Source organism: Musa acuminata, chromosome BXJ3-6 (genome assembly GCF_036884655.1).
Source record: "Musa acuminata AAA Group cultivar baxijiao chromosome BXJ3-6, Cavendish_Baxijiao_AAA, whole genome shotgun sequence".
NCBI classification, from domain to species: Eukaryota; Viridiplantae; Streptophyta; class Magnoliopsida; order Zingiberales; family Musaceae; genus Musa; species Musa acuminata.
Window position 1 is genome coordinate 36,561,176 of NC_088354.1, and position 13,460 is coordinate 36,574,635.

General features: G+C 43.0%; 4 protein-coding genes across 4 annotated transcripts; 2 read left to right on the plus strand and 2 right to left on the minus strand.

The window, feature by feature from the left end:
* Nucleotides 1–313: 313 nt before the first annotated feature.
* Nucleotides 314–781, minus strand: LOC135641452 (copper transporter 1-like). Its single transcript, XM_065156814.1, has one exon. It carries the CDS (start codon nt 779–781, stop codon nt 314–316), a length of 468 nt encoding a protein of 155 aa, XP_065012886.1.
* A 596-nt stretch (nt 782–1,377) lies between these two features.
* LOC135639767 (SNF1-related protein kinase regulatory subunit gamma-like PV42a) lies at nt 1,378–4,348 on the plus strand. Its single transcript, XM_065153659.1, has 3 exons — nt 1,378–1,897; nt 3,070–3,409; nt 3,578–4,348. The coding sequence occupies exons 1-3, from the start codon at nt 1,470–1,472 to the stop codon at nt 3,959–3,961; spliced, it is 1,152 nt and encodes a 383-aa protein (XP_065009731.1). The 5' UTR covers nt 1,378–1,469; the 3' UTR covers nt 3,962–4,348.
* Nucleotides 4,349–6,592: 2,244 nt separating this feature from the next.
* LOC135640376 (uncharacterized) lies at nt 6,593–9,772 on the plus strand. Its single transcript, XM_065154738.1, has 7 exons — nt 6,593–6,796; nt 7,248–7,326; nt 7,411–7,543; nt 8,029–8,132; nt 8,202–8,346; nt 8,429–8,551; nt 8,624–9,772. The coding sequence occupies exons 2-7, from the start codon at nt 7,286–7,288 to the stop codon at nt 9,452–9,454; spliced, it is 1,377 nt and encodes a 458-aa protein (XP_065010810.1). The 5' UTR covers nt 6,593–6,796; nt 7,248–7,285; the 3' UTR covers nt 9,455–9,772.
* A 484-nt stretch (nt 9,773–10,256) lies between these two features.
* Nucleotides 10,257–13,177, minus strand: LOC135640971 (uncharacterized). Its single transcript, XM_065155878.1, has 2 exons — nt 12,915–13,177; nt 10,257–10,655 (listed from the first exon to the last, which is right to left on the minus strand). The coding sequence occupies exons 1-2, from the start codon at nt 13,134–13,136 to the stop codon at nt 10,467–10,469; spliced, it is 411 nt and encodes a 136-aa protein (XP_065011950.1). The 5' UTR covers nt 13,137–13,177; the 3' UTR covers nt 10,257–10,466.
* Nucleotides 13,178–13,460: the final 283 nt, after the last annotated feature.

Below are 13,460 nucleotides of genomic sequence, written 5' to 3' on the forward strand. Positions count from 1 at the left end.
TTTAATATCCAAAATCCATTTAACCATTAATTAATTAGTTTTCAATATTATTTAAAATGGAATATTTGCTATATATTAATCCGAATTTGAGTGTGTTCTCAACTTAATTGAGCAATTATTGATATGATAATTTGAAAGTCCTGGAAATGAATAATGAATGCATAAAGTAGGCAAAAATAGTTTGGATTTAATTGGATGCATTCCCCTGACTTGAGATTAATCATTAGTAACTTTGTGGGAGGAAACAAACTACTGTTCTTCTAATCGTACGTATTTAGCTTAATCGCCAAATAACCATTAACACCGAAAGGAGTCAACAGACGATGTGATGGAGACGAGCCTTCGTGTCGGGGGTCAACGGCCTGGAAGCAGCGTGGACGAAGGCCACAAACCCCAAGGCGTGGCCCAAAACGGCCGCGGCCATCGCGGCCGCGTCGGCCATCACGGCCAGCATCAGCACGTAGCCGAGCCCGACGCGAGCGGCGTGCATGGCGGTCTGCGTCAGCCCCGACGCCGCTGCAGCGGCGATGACGAGGCGGTGGTCGCACCACTCGACGAGGACGGAGGCGGAGAAGACGGCGGCGAGGGCCAGTGCGTGCATGCCGGGGAAGACGACCTCCATGCTGTTGCAGCCGGGGAAGAAGGTCGGGTGGGCGCAACACATGCTCTCCTTGTCAGTTTCCACACCGCGATCAGGAGATTGGGCGGCTGAAGCACCTAAATAAGAGCGTGCCGTGTTGCCTTTGCAGTACAAAAGCGATCTCCACTTTGATACCACCATGCAGTACAAATCCTGATGAGGCCATCAGTTGGCTCAGCACTTGGGCTATCTATCTCGAGCTTGTGCACATCAAGTGTAACTGGTGGTTCCAAACTGGTTCTTGTGGATCCAGCCATAATTCTTTTTCTAAGAGAACTACCATTATACTTATTCTTCTTCTTCTTCTTCTTTTCTGATATCAATGAACAACATGTTCTTATGAGTTTGAGAGTTCGATACCAATCTACAAAATAGAAGAGGAGGAGGAGAAAGAGAAGGAGAAGGATGGAAGAGGAACGAATGAGGAGAGAAGAACATAGGGGTTTATGATTTTTCATTTGAATGGTTTGGAATTAAAGCAACGGAATTAAAAATATTATTTATTAGTAGGGTTTTTTGGGATAAATTCTGCAGTAATTTGATGCATTAAAATGGGATAATGCAGCCGCCGCCGCTGTGTCGTGGACCAATTATCCTACGCCAGCACAGCTCGACCATGCATGTTCTCCTTCCGCCACGTACTCACTTCCACCACCTGCACACCGACACAACCCTCTTCTCGTTACCCGAAAACGTCGTACCTATCCCTCCGCGAGTGACGCCATTGTGAATGAACATGGAGGAGAGGAAGGAAGAGCCGAAGAAGAAGGAAGCGGCCCAAGGGAGGGAGGCGGAGGTGGTGGAAGAAGCATTACAAGGCAACAAGAAGATGAGGCGAGGCGCCTGCGGCTGGCTGCGGGACCGCAAGGTGAGGGATCTCGTCCGCGACAAGCGCCGCCTCGTCGAGGTCCCCTACACCGCCACCCTCGCTCACACCGTCAACGCCCTCGTCGCCAACCGCGTCTCCGCGGTGCCGGTCGCCGCCCCGCCCGGCCAGTGGATCGGCGCCGGCGGGTCCATGATCCTGGAGTCCGACCGGGCCACCGGCGCCGTCCGAAAGCACTACATCGGCATGGTCACCATGCTTGACTTGCTCGCCCACATCGCCGAGGAGGGCGACCAGAATCACGGCGCTGGCGACGAGTCGTCCGCCGGCCCGGAGAGGGATCTCGAGAGTCGAATGTCGGTCCCGGTGTCCTCGATCATCGGGCACTCGCTCGAGGGGCTAAGCTTGTGGACTTTGAACCCCGCCACCAGGTTTGTCTTCCTTTCCGCCATTAGTATCACTCTTTTGTTTCCTGCTTCTTCTTGCCATAACCCTTGATAGCCTCACAGATGCTCTGCCACTGTCTTAAGCCAACAAAAGCTTGTCAATCTTCCTTTATAGATGTTATGGTCGATTAAGAGCTGCATCTTCCTATTGATAGAAATAATAGAAGATAAGAACAATAATTGAAGAAGCTTTATTGTAGAAATGAAATAGCTTTAGCTTGAATACATTAACATGTTTCTCTCCTATTTATAGGATTAGGAGGGAGGATTTTCCTCAACAGAATAGAGGATTTTCCTCAACAGAATAGATAAGATTTCCTATCTTCTATCATGCCCCCGCAAGATGGTGCTCCTGACAAGGATACCAATCTTGGATCGGTAAGAAAGAGGCTTCATGAGTAGGATAAGTGTAGATCGCTGCTGCTGTTGCTGTGATTGCTGTTGCTGTGATGACACAGGCGTTCCCTTCATTCTCCTTAAGTCTGTCGAATGTTGACAGATCAGCGAAGACTACCGCGGTGAGGAAGATGAGGATTGACCACGGAGCCTCTTAGGAATGCAACGACGTTGGTCGCTGGCCGAAGGGTGAAGCTTCACTTTTCTCAGCGACGTTGGTCGCTTGCCGAAGGCAAGAGCGAAGCTTCACTTTTCTCAACGACGTTGGTCGTGGTTGCGATTACGACGGCTGCGACGGTAGATAAGAAATCTACAGCAATGTTGCAGTGATGCTACTATAGCAAAGGAGGAAACTGCAACAGAGGAGGAAGCTGTAGTAGAAGAGGAAACTATAGCAGAAGAGGAAGGAAAATAGCTACAACGACGAAGAAAGGTGGGGCAGTGCTGATGAGCAGCACTAGAGATGCCATAGCGGAAGGGAACGGACGTTGGCGCAGAGTGGCAACACCAATGATGAATTGGCAGCGAGAAGAGAGCTTGCTCTAGACAAGCGGCTCTGATACCATGATAGAAATAATAGAAGATAAGAACAATAATTGAAGAAGCTTTATTGTAGAAATGAAATAGCTTTAGCTTGAATACATTAACATGTTTCTCTCCTATTTATAGGATTAGGAGGGAGGATTTTCCTCAACAGAATAGAGGATTTTCCTCAACAGAATAGATAAGATTTCCTATCTTCTATCACCTATCACTTGCAGCATACTAGATTGCATGGAAACATTCAGCAAGGGGGTCCATCGAGCTTTGATTCCTCTTGAAAGCCAAACCAATCATGCAATTGCAGTGGAGCTGGCGGAGGCATCACCTGGCTACAGAATGCTCACACAAATGGACGTTATAAGTTTCCTAAGGGAGCAAAACCAAGAACTGAAGGGTGTCTTATCACACAGTGTCCTGGAGCTTGGAGCAATCAGTGAAGTTATCTTTTCTGTAAGCAAGCATACAAAAGTGATGGACACCATCAGATCCATGAGAGCGGCCGGCTTAGGTGCTGTTCCTGTTGTCGAAGCTCCCTCAGATGATCAAATCCTACAAGATGTAATAAATGCATCGGTGCAACACAACCTTGTTGTCAGATTTGATGTCCATGATATATTATTTGGTTCATTCTCAATTCTAACACAGGACCTTTATAGCTTGTTATCGCATTCTCATGTTATCATGTAATGCAATGTTCAGTGACCGGTACTGCTGTTTGAGTCGCAGGGAAAAGGAAAGAGGCTGATAGAGACATTCTCCGCAACAGATTTGAGGGGTTGCCCCGTCGTTCTACTGCAGTCATGGCTGTCGTTGAGCGTCACGGAATTCAAAGAAAGGCTATCGATGAGGGGCAGCAACGCAAGCATCGCACCACCCATGGCTGGAGATGATCCCAGCCCTGAAACAACAAGACTCATCACATGCTACCCGGAGACGAGCCTGTCGGATGTCATCGAGTCGGCGGTGTCGAACCATGTTCACAGACTGTGGGTCGTCGACGGTGAGGGGCTACTCCAGGGGGTCGTCTCCCTCACCGACATGGTGCGGGTGGTGAGGGACGCCGTTCTGCGAGCTGAACAGGAGCTGGAAGGCGTCGTTCAGCATGGCTAACTCGATCTCAAAGATTGTTTCTTTGTGAGCAGGGTGATGAGATTCAGAGTCATGCAATCCCAAGTGTGTTCATAGGAAACTGGACATCAGGCTGCTTTGCTGTTCAGTTTAGCCTCTCTCTCTACATATATATATGTTCCTGTTTCTCCTCGAGGTACCATAATGATGTGCATAGGAAAGAGAAAACTAAGAACATAGGTACAATCTTTCACTATGCATACTGCGTGAGGATAAGAATCATCTGCACAAAGTGCTCTGTGCTTTCGCCACTCTGCCTGAGTGCATACAGCATGAGGATAAGGAAGAATCGTCTTGGTGACAGCAACGTATAGAGCGCGTCTCCTTGAGAGGTTCCCTGAGCTTGGAAGAGCAGACACACTCTTGCATTGTCAAAGTAACCTTTTCTAAAAGGGTGTATTAATTGCACACGCAACTTTGGTGATTTCTTTTACGATAGATTAGAACTATTGGGTGTGAGTCAACTAAGTTTTTAATGATGTAATAAATCAAAATAATTTGAAAACTTCATTAAAAAACATATCTTTAGAAATTAATGATTCCTAAATTTGACTAATGATAGTGGCTCAGTAAAGTTGATTGGCAAGCAAATACTTGTGCTGGATATATTCTTTGTGGATGGCCAAACATAGGCCATAATGCCCATAAAAGTAGGACAAAAAACAACTGTGTTTAGTGTCTCTTAATGCCACTACCATCCACTGAGGTCTCTCATGCACAGCACAATATGCTATATTCATTTTGCTAAGTTTTATGGTACTTATATATATATATATATTTTTTTTTTACAAAGACTGCATATATTGATTCTCTCTAAATCTTTTTGTAACGAGAATCTGATGTACTGGATTTATCTTTTTATTTTGCTGAGTTTTCATATAGTCCTTATTTCATGAACAAAGACTTGCAACAAGAATCTGATTCCATGTTGGAAATGGAGCAGCCTGTAAAGAAGACAAACACATCAAAATCACTTGTGTTCTCTTTTATTTCATTTTTGTTGAGTTATCATGCTTTATTGATATCATCAAAACACAGGAAATAAATAGAAGATAGCCATGAATAAACCATGAGCTGGATTTGGCAGTTTGTCCATCTGCAGACTGTTTAATATGGTCTTCAGTTGTCATCACATCATTGACATATTGATTTCAATTATGCCAAGAATCTAACAGAGGACAAAGATAGCCAGAAATAATTGTGGTGAAGTTGAATGCAGCACTCAGATTCCGGTGAATCCATGTTAGAAGTGTATTCCTGAGTCCTGCTGGTTGATACAACTTGCTCAGATGCTGATATGCTGTGCATGCATTTAGTGCGAGTAGTTTTGATGGCTTGACGGGCCAATTCCACAAGGGAGATTGCTTTCCCGTGAAGTGATAGGGTGGCACGGCAAGCAACAAGTGAGCATGGAAGGCTCGAGTGGATTCGGCTTTGTGCCTTCCACTCCAAAAAGCACCCCAACCTCACACGCCTCCTCTTTTGCCTCTGAAGAGAGAGAGAGAGAGAGAGAGAGAAAGAGGATTGATGGATGTGTTAAGACATCCTATTGAGTGATTTTGTAGTTCAGTATCCTTTATCATTCAAAGACATCCTATTGAGTGAATTTGAAAGACAATCTATGATGAAAATGGAAATTTTTAGTTCTAACTCCTTTATCACTCAAAGTTAGTCGAAGCTCAAAAAGAATTCTCTATCAAGAAAATATTGTTTGGAGAATTTTTTTTTGTTTGTAATTTGAAATGATGTGACAAATTCGATAAGATCATTCTAACCAATACGAATTCAAAGTTAGTCGAAGCTCAAAAAGAATTCTCTATCAAGAAAATATTGTTTGAAGAAATTTTTTTTGTTTGTAATTTGAAATGATGTGACAAATTCGATAAGATCGTTCTAACCAATAAGAATTCAAAGTTAGTCGAAGCTCAAAAAGAATTCTCTATCAAGAAAATATTGTTTGGAGAATTTTTTTTTGTTTGTAATTTGAAATGACGTGACAAATTCGATAAGATCGTTCTAACCAATAACTAGTAAAGAGACGATGAAAGAATATATTCTTTAAAATGATGAATTGAGTTATTGATAGCTTAGTGACGGATAATGACTTGACGAACTATCATTATCACTCAGAAAATATAAACTCAAGATCATACTTAGAAAGATAAATATTTTTATAAGCTCTGAATGATTACGTGACGAAGAACTAATAGTGAAGAACTTAACAAGTAAACCCTATACAATACCAGTCTTATGGAGTATAATATTATCCTAGAGTTTCATAATACTGAGATTACTAATATGGTTTAAATATTTTTGTATAAGAAAAATCCTTTTAGCCACGTTGGCAAGTGGATTGACCTGATTCAACCTGTCTGTCTGATTCAGTCAAGAATCCAACACCATTACCTTTCCCATAGCTGTCCTCAATTATACAGCAACAAAGCTGTTGCTTTCAGCTGCAAGTGAATCCCACTTTTGCATTGCTTGTCACCATCCATGGCTCTACCATTTGCACAAGTTTTCTGTTGCTCAAGTCTGGTAATCCTTTGTCACTGCCGAACTCATTTCCTGATCCTATGCCGATTTGTAATGGAAGAAAGAAAGAGAGAGAGAGAGAGAAAGAGAGCAGACAACGTTCAAACTCAAACCTCATAATGGCCAGTAAAAAAGCCTCGATCAGGCCGCCGGCTTACGAGGAGAATAAGATTAGCATCGGCAACGTCTCCATTTATACATAGTGTGCAGCTTATTATTAGTAAATCCCAAAGAAACTGCTGATTGATTTGGTTTGGTAAAGGCTGTGTCAAACGTGAGGAGGTAAACCGCCCACTTCCCGCAATCCACGATTTCCATGCTCTTCCTCTCTCTTGCTTTTTGGTTTCTTGATCGATTAGTTCGTTCTTTCTGTATATAATTACGGTGGCTTTTTGTTAGCAGTAAAGGAATTTGTTGGAAGAGTAGGATTTCTCTGCTCCGATTCCTTCATGTGTTTCCTCTTCTTTCTTTTTGTTTTGATACCAATGAGGAGAGAAAGTTAATTGGTTCGGCAAGCGTCTCTTTGTGATGACCTGTATGTGGAGAATCCAATTAAGATTTTGTGGTGGATTTGCTCGTTGCCTTGTGTTCTTTTTCTTCTGCCTTCTGCTGCCTTCTCACCACCTTTGTATATAAAGAAGCCATTTAATGTTTTGAGCTACATTTGGCTGTTGTCTGAGTTCTTCTCGTGTTCCTTTGATCCGTCGACTCCCTGTTGCACTCCATCCAACAGAGGCTCCAGAAGGAGAGTAGAACGGAGGGAAAGCAGAGATGTTTGATAGCTTGCTGGGTGGGAAGTTCTCCAACAAATGGTAATCGTCTGTCTCTGTTCCTTGCCGATGTCTGTGCGTGAGCTATGCTTATTACGGTTCTTGGCGGTGTCGAACGGTGTGCAGCAAGCACGCGGTGAAGTGCATAAAGGTGCGGATGGTGCCCATCTGGAACAAGAAGCAAGCCGTGCTGCGGTTCCTCAGGAAGGACGTCGCCGACCTCATCGCCGCCGGCCATGAAGCCAACGCCTTCCGACGGGTACCCTTCTCCCTCTCTCTCTTTCTCTCGTCTCTGTTGCTTGTTGGATTGCTTGTTCCAGTAAACCAGAAGGGGAATAAGAAGAAGACTTCTTTAAACTCTTCTCATCTGTTGGTGTTTCTTCAATCGAAAGTTTTTGCCATGATTCTACTTTGTGGATTGCAATTGTAGATTCTTCAGGTTTCCTAATTTTGTGTTGCTGTTGTTAATTGTTTGTTCTCATCCACTCTCTCTCTCTCTCTTCTTCTTCTTCTTCTTGGTGATTTCTTGAAAGATTATGCACGATTGTACCTGCTGGAATCCACAGATGTTGACCTCTTTCTGCTAAAGTTCATTTCTTGCTTGCATCAGTGAACTTTCGTAGGCAATTTTACCGGTTTCTTCGCGATCCTTCATTGTGGTTTCAGCTTCAATGTGTTCTTATGCTCAAACAATGGTTCTAAATCATGCACACCGTTTTCTTTCTTCTGCTTTCTCTGAAACAGATTGATGCACTCATCGTTGAGATAAACCGCGCAACTTGTTACGACATTATCGCGCAGTGCTGTGAAATCATCTCGACTCAGCTTCCGACCTTACAAAATCAGAAGTATCGACTGAATTCTTTCGGATTTACATCTGAATAAGATCGTAAAACATGCACATGATGATGTAACAGGGGATGTCCTCAAGAAGCCGTGGAAGCAGTATCGACTCTAATTTATGCTGCAGCAAGGTTCCCAGATCTGCCGGAGTTGTGTGTTCTCAGGCATGTGTTCGCGGAACGATATGGGAGCTGCATGGAATCGTTTGTGAACGCCGAGGTGCTCATCCTCTTATCGACTTCTCATCAAAACCACTGTTTCGATTGAATTCGATCTTCTGACGAGTGTGATCTCTCTTCAGTTCGTTGAGAAAGTTGGGAAGAAGTCATTTACGAGGGAGAAGAAACTGCAGCTGATGCAAGATATTGCCGAAGAGTATTCTGTGCGATGCGATGCAAAAGCATTCGATCATCAAACTACATCAGTAAGTCCCATTCGATGGTGTGTGGTGCTTTTTAGATTGAGCGAGTTCTGATGAAGCAATTCACCAGCGCAGGATGCGATCAGGGAAAAACATGGGTCCAATTCTGCAAGCGCTGTGCGGGGAGAACAAGCAGAGACGGAGGAGGCGGCGGACATTCATGTGATCTCAGCGAGCTTGGGAACTCGTCAAGCACGTGTCAAGCCGAGGAGAGATCATGGCGGAAGCTGTGAAGCTGACGAGCTCGAGTGTGGTGTTCGAGGGAGTCCGGAGAAGAAAGGGGTGGTTTCGGTCAACGGGCGCCATGTGGAAGAGTACGGGAGAGCAGGCTATTTGATCCCGCCGTATGTCAAGCCAAAGATCCATGGCGATCCTGTTGCTGCTGCAGGTCATGACACGAACGAGGGCGGCGAGGAAGCAGTTCTTCGCGGCGGCGTGAAGCCTAGGCCCGTTTCCGTGAGGCGAAAACTCCGAAAGCCACGGGTTGGCGAGACAGACGACGGCGAAAACTACGTCAAAGAGAAGAGTGCAGATGGAGAGGGAAGACGACGACCAGCGTATGACGAAGCAGATCACAATGCTGCGTCCGGTGGGCAGTACGAGGACGAGGAAGAGATGGTCTTGGACAAGCTCTTGCTGCACTACAGCAGGAAAGGGACAGCTGAAGAAGGAAGCGAAGGAAGAAGAAGGGTCGGAGCTGAGCATTTCGGCAATGGCGGAAAGGTTCACCCGTTGCCGAGAGGAGCACCGCCTCCTCCGGTGCCGTCGGAATCGGTAAACCCGGCGACTCCTGGAGCTACGTCGATGCGGCCTGATCCTGTGGATGCTAATGGAGGCCGAGTGCATCCGAGTCTGCCGGATTACGATCAGTTGGCGGCAAGGTTTGCTGCTTTGAAGGGGACCTGAGAAATACTAAGAAGTGCTCTTCCTGCATTCTGCTCCATTTCTTTCACCTCCATGCAGTGAGCACCTCTGCTGATGGATTACAGATCGTTGATGCAATCTGCAAGTCTTTCCTGTCCTGATTCCCGTCTCTTTCTTCTTCATGGATATATTAGTGGAAAGTTCCATCTTGCTTCTGTTTATGAGATTTCAACAGAAACAGAAGTCCAGCAACGTTGGAAGAGTTCTTCCACCTGTTAGATCATCATGTATTCACAGTTTAAGACAGTATTGTACAAGATATCCATATGTCTCATAAAAAAATCTAATTGTTTGTTTTTATGCTTTTCTTGTTCAGTAATTTTTGATGTTTTATAACTTAGGAACATCTTCATAAGGCATTTGTAATAGTCCCTCTTTTATAATAGTGATTTGCTCCTCCTTCGTCCGTGGATGTAGATCAATTATTATTATTTGAATCATGTAAATCTAATGTTCTTATCATTTTTATTTTTTTTATTTTATTATTATTTTTGGATTGTCAAATTAACTTTTGATAAATTTCTTAGGACTAGTTCTAACACATACAACAAGGCAAATGAACCTATACAAACAAATCAATACAAGACCTCGAAGAAAATATCCAAGATTTTACAAATTAATCTCCATCATCACAAGTTCTTGATGGTAAAGGATTAATTAGATTAACTGCACAGTGTAATCGTCCTGATCAAATGGAGACATGCCACAATGAAGAAGTGTACAAGGGGTTCTTTCCACAGCCAAAATTCTGTAGATGAGCAAGAACAGAGAGGGATGCAATTTGCAACAGTGTGTATGGATGTCTATGACAAAAATACATTTATTCTACTTTATCTTGTCATATAACATCAGAAGTAAGAAGCTAAGAAATGCCTGCACACTTACAGCCATTGTTCATGAACAACTAGAAATGGCTGTAACAACAGTAGTGTCCGGTCGAGCAGCAATTTTAGTAGTTCTCTCTGCGGCAAATTATGGTTACCATTGCTCAAGACTATCCTCCACGTTGCATCCTGGACATCTCTGGCTTCTCTGGATCTTCTTTATCTGGATCTACTTCTTCCTCCTCTTCCTCGTCCTCTTCAGGGGGGTCTTCTGGCAGTGAAGTTGGCAATGGAGTTTTCATTGGACTAAATTGTGAGAATATATCGGGTCTCCTGCCAGGCTTGGGCCTCTCCCACTCCTACATCCTACATGTTAACATATATGTGACTGACCATACCAAAAGTCCACAAAGTATCCAATTACAAAACAAAAATTAATAGAATATAGTCTAACGACATATCTCAAATTCAATATGCTAGGACGGAATTCTCATTAATCAACTCATTTGCTTTCTTCAGCATCAGTTCAGTTCATCAGCACAAAATCATCAAAAGTTGAATAAACATCATTATAGAAGAACTGATCCTTCAAATACCAAGACAAAATAGACTCAAAAGTATATTAGAAAACTAATTTGCACACACCTGTTAGATACTTCAAATTATTGAAAAGCAAAAAACACTCATACCTTGTAAATCTTACAAAAGGTTCTCTTGGATAGATATATTGGATATGATTAACTTAATTCTTTTCTTCTGTTAAAATTCTGTTTTAATACAAGAGGCCTCTGCAAATAATACAAACTAAGTCGAACTTTTTTTTTTTGTGGCTTTGGGAAAATGAGTTGAGTGCATTGATACAATAGTAAAATTGCATATTTCCGATTTGAGATCAGAATTTGAGTTTTTAAAGATAAGACTATATACATTGACTCTCTCCGGACCCTGTATTGACGGGACCTACTGTGCTAGCTGTGCAGTACATGCAACAATGAAGTATTAGCTCATAAACCGCAGCTAGGTCTCGTCAATATAAGGAGAGTTCCAAAAGGACAATGCTCACACTCTACAAAGGATGTCATCGCTCAACTGAGCCAATATCAGGGCACAAGATTTTATGTTGTGGACATTCCACTTCTGATGAAACAAGGACTTCAATATTTTCTTGCAATTTGGTCATGCCAATTGAAATCAACATCCATTGCAAGATTGTGAAGGCATGATTAGATGCAGAAGAAGCTGCAAGCAAATCCACATCAGCCATGTGGATATTGGTGTTAAGCTAGAATAATAATGTGATTTGAACAGCCCAAGAGTCGAGTCAAAATTTAAATTACAGTTGTCATGACTCAAAACTGATGTGAGAAATGACCCACTAGCTTGATGAGACTAAAACCTTATGATCACCCATGTAACCTTATAAGCACAATTAAATTACTTGTTTAGAGCTATATCTTTCGACACCAGCATGTATCAACTCGAACTTAAATACTTGATTCAGATTAGAAAATGGGCTTCATAAGGAAGTACCAACATTTTCTCTGTGTCATAAAAAGATGCAGAATTCTCAAAGTTAATAAACAAGCAACAATTGATTTCAATGTCCAACAAAAAACAGCATTACATGCAATCACAGGCTTACCCAAATTTATGAGAAAGGGTTGTGAGCATCCATAAGAAGCAGGTTCACTATCCAAGTCAATGAAACTGGCATATTGGCAAGCCTCAAAATACTTATGTAAAAATTCAGCATCTTCTGAATTCTTTGGTTTAAGAAAAATAACTATGAAAAAGGACTGATATGGTGAACCCTAATTCTCAAAAAATTTGAAGAGGACCACTAAACCAAGATCAGAGGTTCAATCGATGATGCCCATAACAAAAGTTAGGGAATAGAAGGAACCAAAAGAGCCCCTGACTTTCAATTTTGCTAGATTGTATAATGTAGATTGTCCATGGCTAAGAATATAAAAAGGGAAATAACATTTAACATTTGAAAGTCCAAAATGATCTCAATATCCATTGAAATGGACTGATCACATGAAGTGAGAATATTTCTTGTGAAAACGAGGGGATTAAATAAGTTGTTTTTGTTGATCCAATTCTTCTTCAAAAAGTTCCTGCAGCTTGCCTTTTCATCTCATTGTTCTTTGAGGTTCAAAGTTTTAAGTCAAATAAGAAACCTTTCACCTGTATCCAATAAACAAACCCAACATCATGCATACCCTACCAACCAGACCTTTGTAGCGTTCTTCTTCCACCAATAACCACCATTCTCGAGCAAGCTTCTCAGGCCACATGTATGGGAACGAGCCCTTTACATCACAATTAACAATCAACGAAATTGTCCTTGAACACGTTTAAAAGACATTGATTCCTTTTAATCGAAAAACATAGAAAAAATGCTAAATTTTGACGATAATCTCCAAACCAACGTCTATAAGTTCTTATTGAAGATCCTAAACATAGATAAAAAACACCACATTATCGCAAAACTGTAGAAAAGTTTGGAATTTTGGGGAAATTGCAAACCAAGATCTACAAACGAGTAAGACAAGAAAAATCATAATCAAAGCCAACAAAAACAACATCAAGAAATGGATGGATGAGGGTCGTACGATGGGGAAATCGAGAGGGGAGCGGCGGGTCATCTTCTCTTCCTCTGGCGCCATGCAGACGACGGCGTTCCGTCTCACGCGGCTCCCTCGGGGGAGCGTCGGACGAGGCAAGAGGATACAGATGCATCGGCAGACGCTCGGCGGTCTCGTCGGCGATGGCCAGGGGGAGCAGCGGGAGAGAGAGGCGGCGGCGGCGTAGAGGCACCACGACGACGAGGCCATTGCTCGCTGTACTGTCACAAGGCGAACTCAGGAGAAGGACGCGGCGGTGCTAACGACTGGGTTCGGGTTCGGGTTCGGGTTCGGCCGCTGCGAGATTTATTTGCCGTCCTCTTATTTGTCGTGCACTTGATCCGACCCGGAAACAGGAGAAAGGCGGTGGGAGTCTGTCGGAGATGGTCTTCGGCTTCGGCCCTGATATCGGATTCGGATCTGAACCGGATCCGACATCAGGAAAAATAAAAACAAATTATTAAAATAGATTTAATATAACCTTTCCAAAATAGATCTAATATTATTAAAAGATAAGCACTCAAAATATTTGAA

Excerpts from the sequence above, each read along its gene's own strand:
- LOC135641452 (XM_065156814.1), bottom strand. The coding sequence starts at position 781 with ATGGTGGTATCAAAGTGGAGATCGCTTTTGTACTGCAAAGGCAACACG.
- LOC135639767 (XM_065153659.1), top strand. The coding sequence starts at position 1,470 with ATGAGGCGAGGCGCCTGCGGCTGGCTGCGGGACCGCAAGGTGAGGGAT. Across the intron at positions 1,898-3,069 it reads ACTTTGAACCCCGCCACCAG|CATACTAGATTGCATGGAAA; the intron begins GTTTGTCTTCCT and ends TATCACTTGCAG. Across the intron at positions 3,410-3,577 it reads ATGATCAAATCCTACAAGAT|GGAAAAGGAAAGAGGCTGAT; the intron begins GTAATAAATGCA and ends TTTGAGTCGCAG.
- LOC135640376 (XM_065154738.1), top strand. The coding sequence starts at position 7,286 with ATGTTTGATAGCTTGCTGGGTGGGAAGTTCTCCAACAAATG. Across the intron at positions 7,327-7,410 it reads GGGAAGTTCTCCAACAAATG|CAAGCACGCGGTGAAGTGCA; the intron begins GTAATCGTCTGT and ends AACGGTGTGCAG. Across the intron at positions 8,552-8,623 it reads TCGATCATCAAACTACATCA|GATGCGATCAGGGAAAAACA; the intron begins GTAAGTCCCATT and ends TCACCAGCGCAG.
- LOC135640971 (XM_065155878.1), bottom strand. The coding sequence starts at position 13,136 with ATGGCCTCGTCGTCGTGGTGCCTCTACGCCGCCGCCGCCTCTCTCTCC. Across the intron at positions 10,656-12,914 it reads CCCCTCTCGATTTCCCCATC|GAGTGGGAGAGGCCCAAGCC; the intron begins GTACGACCCTCA and ends TGTAGGATGTAG.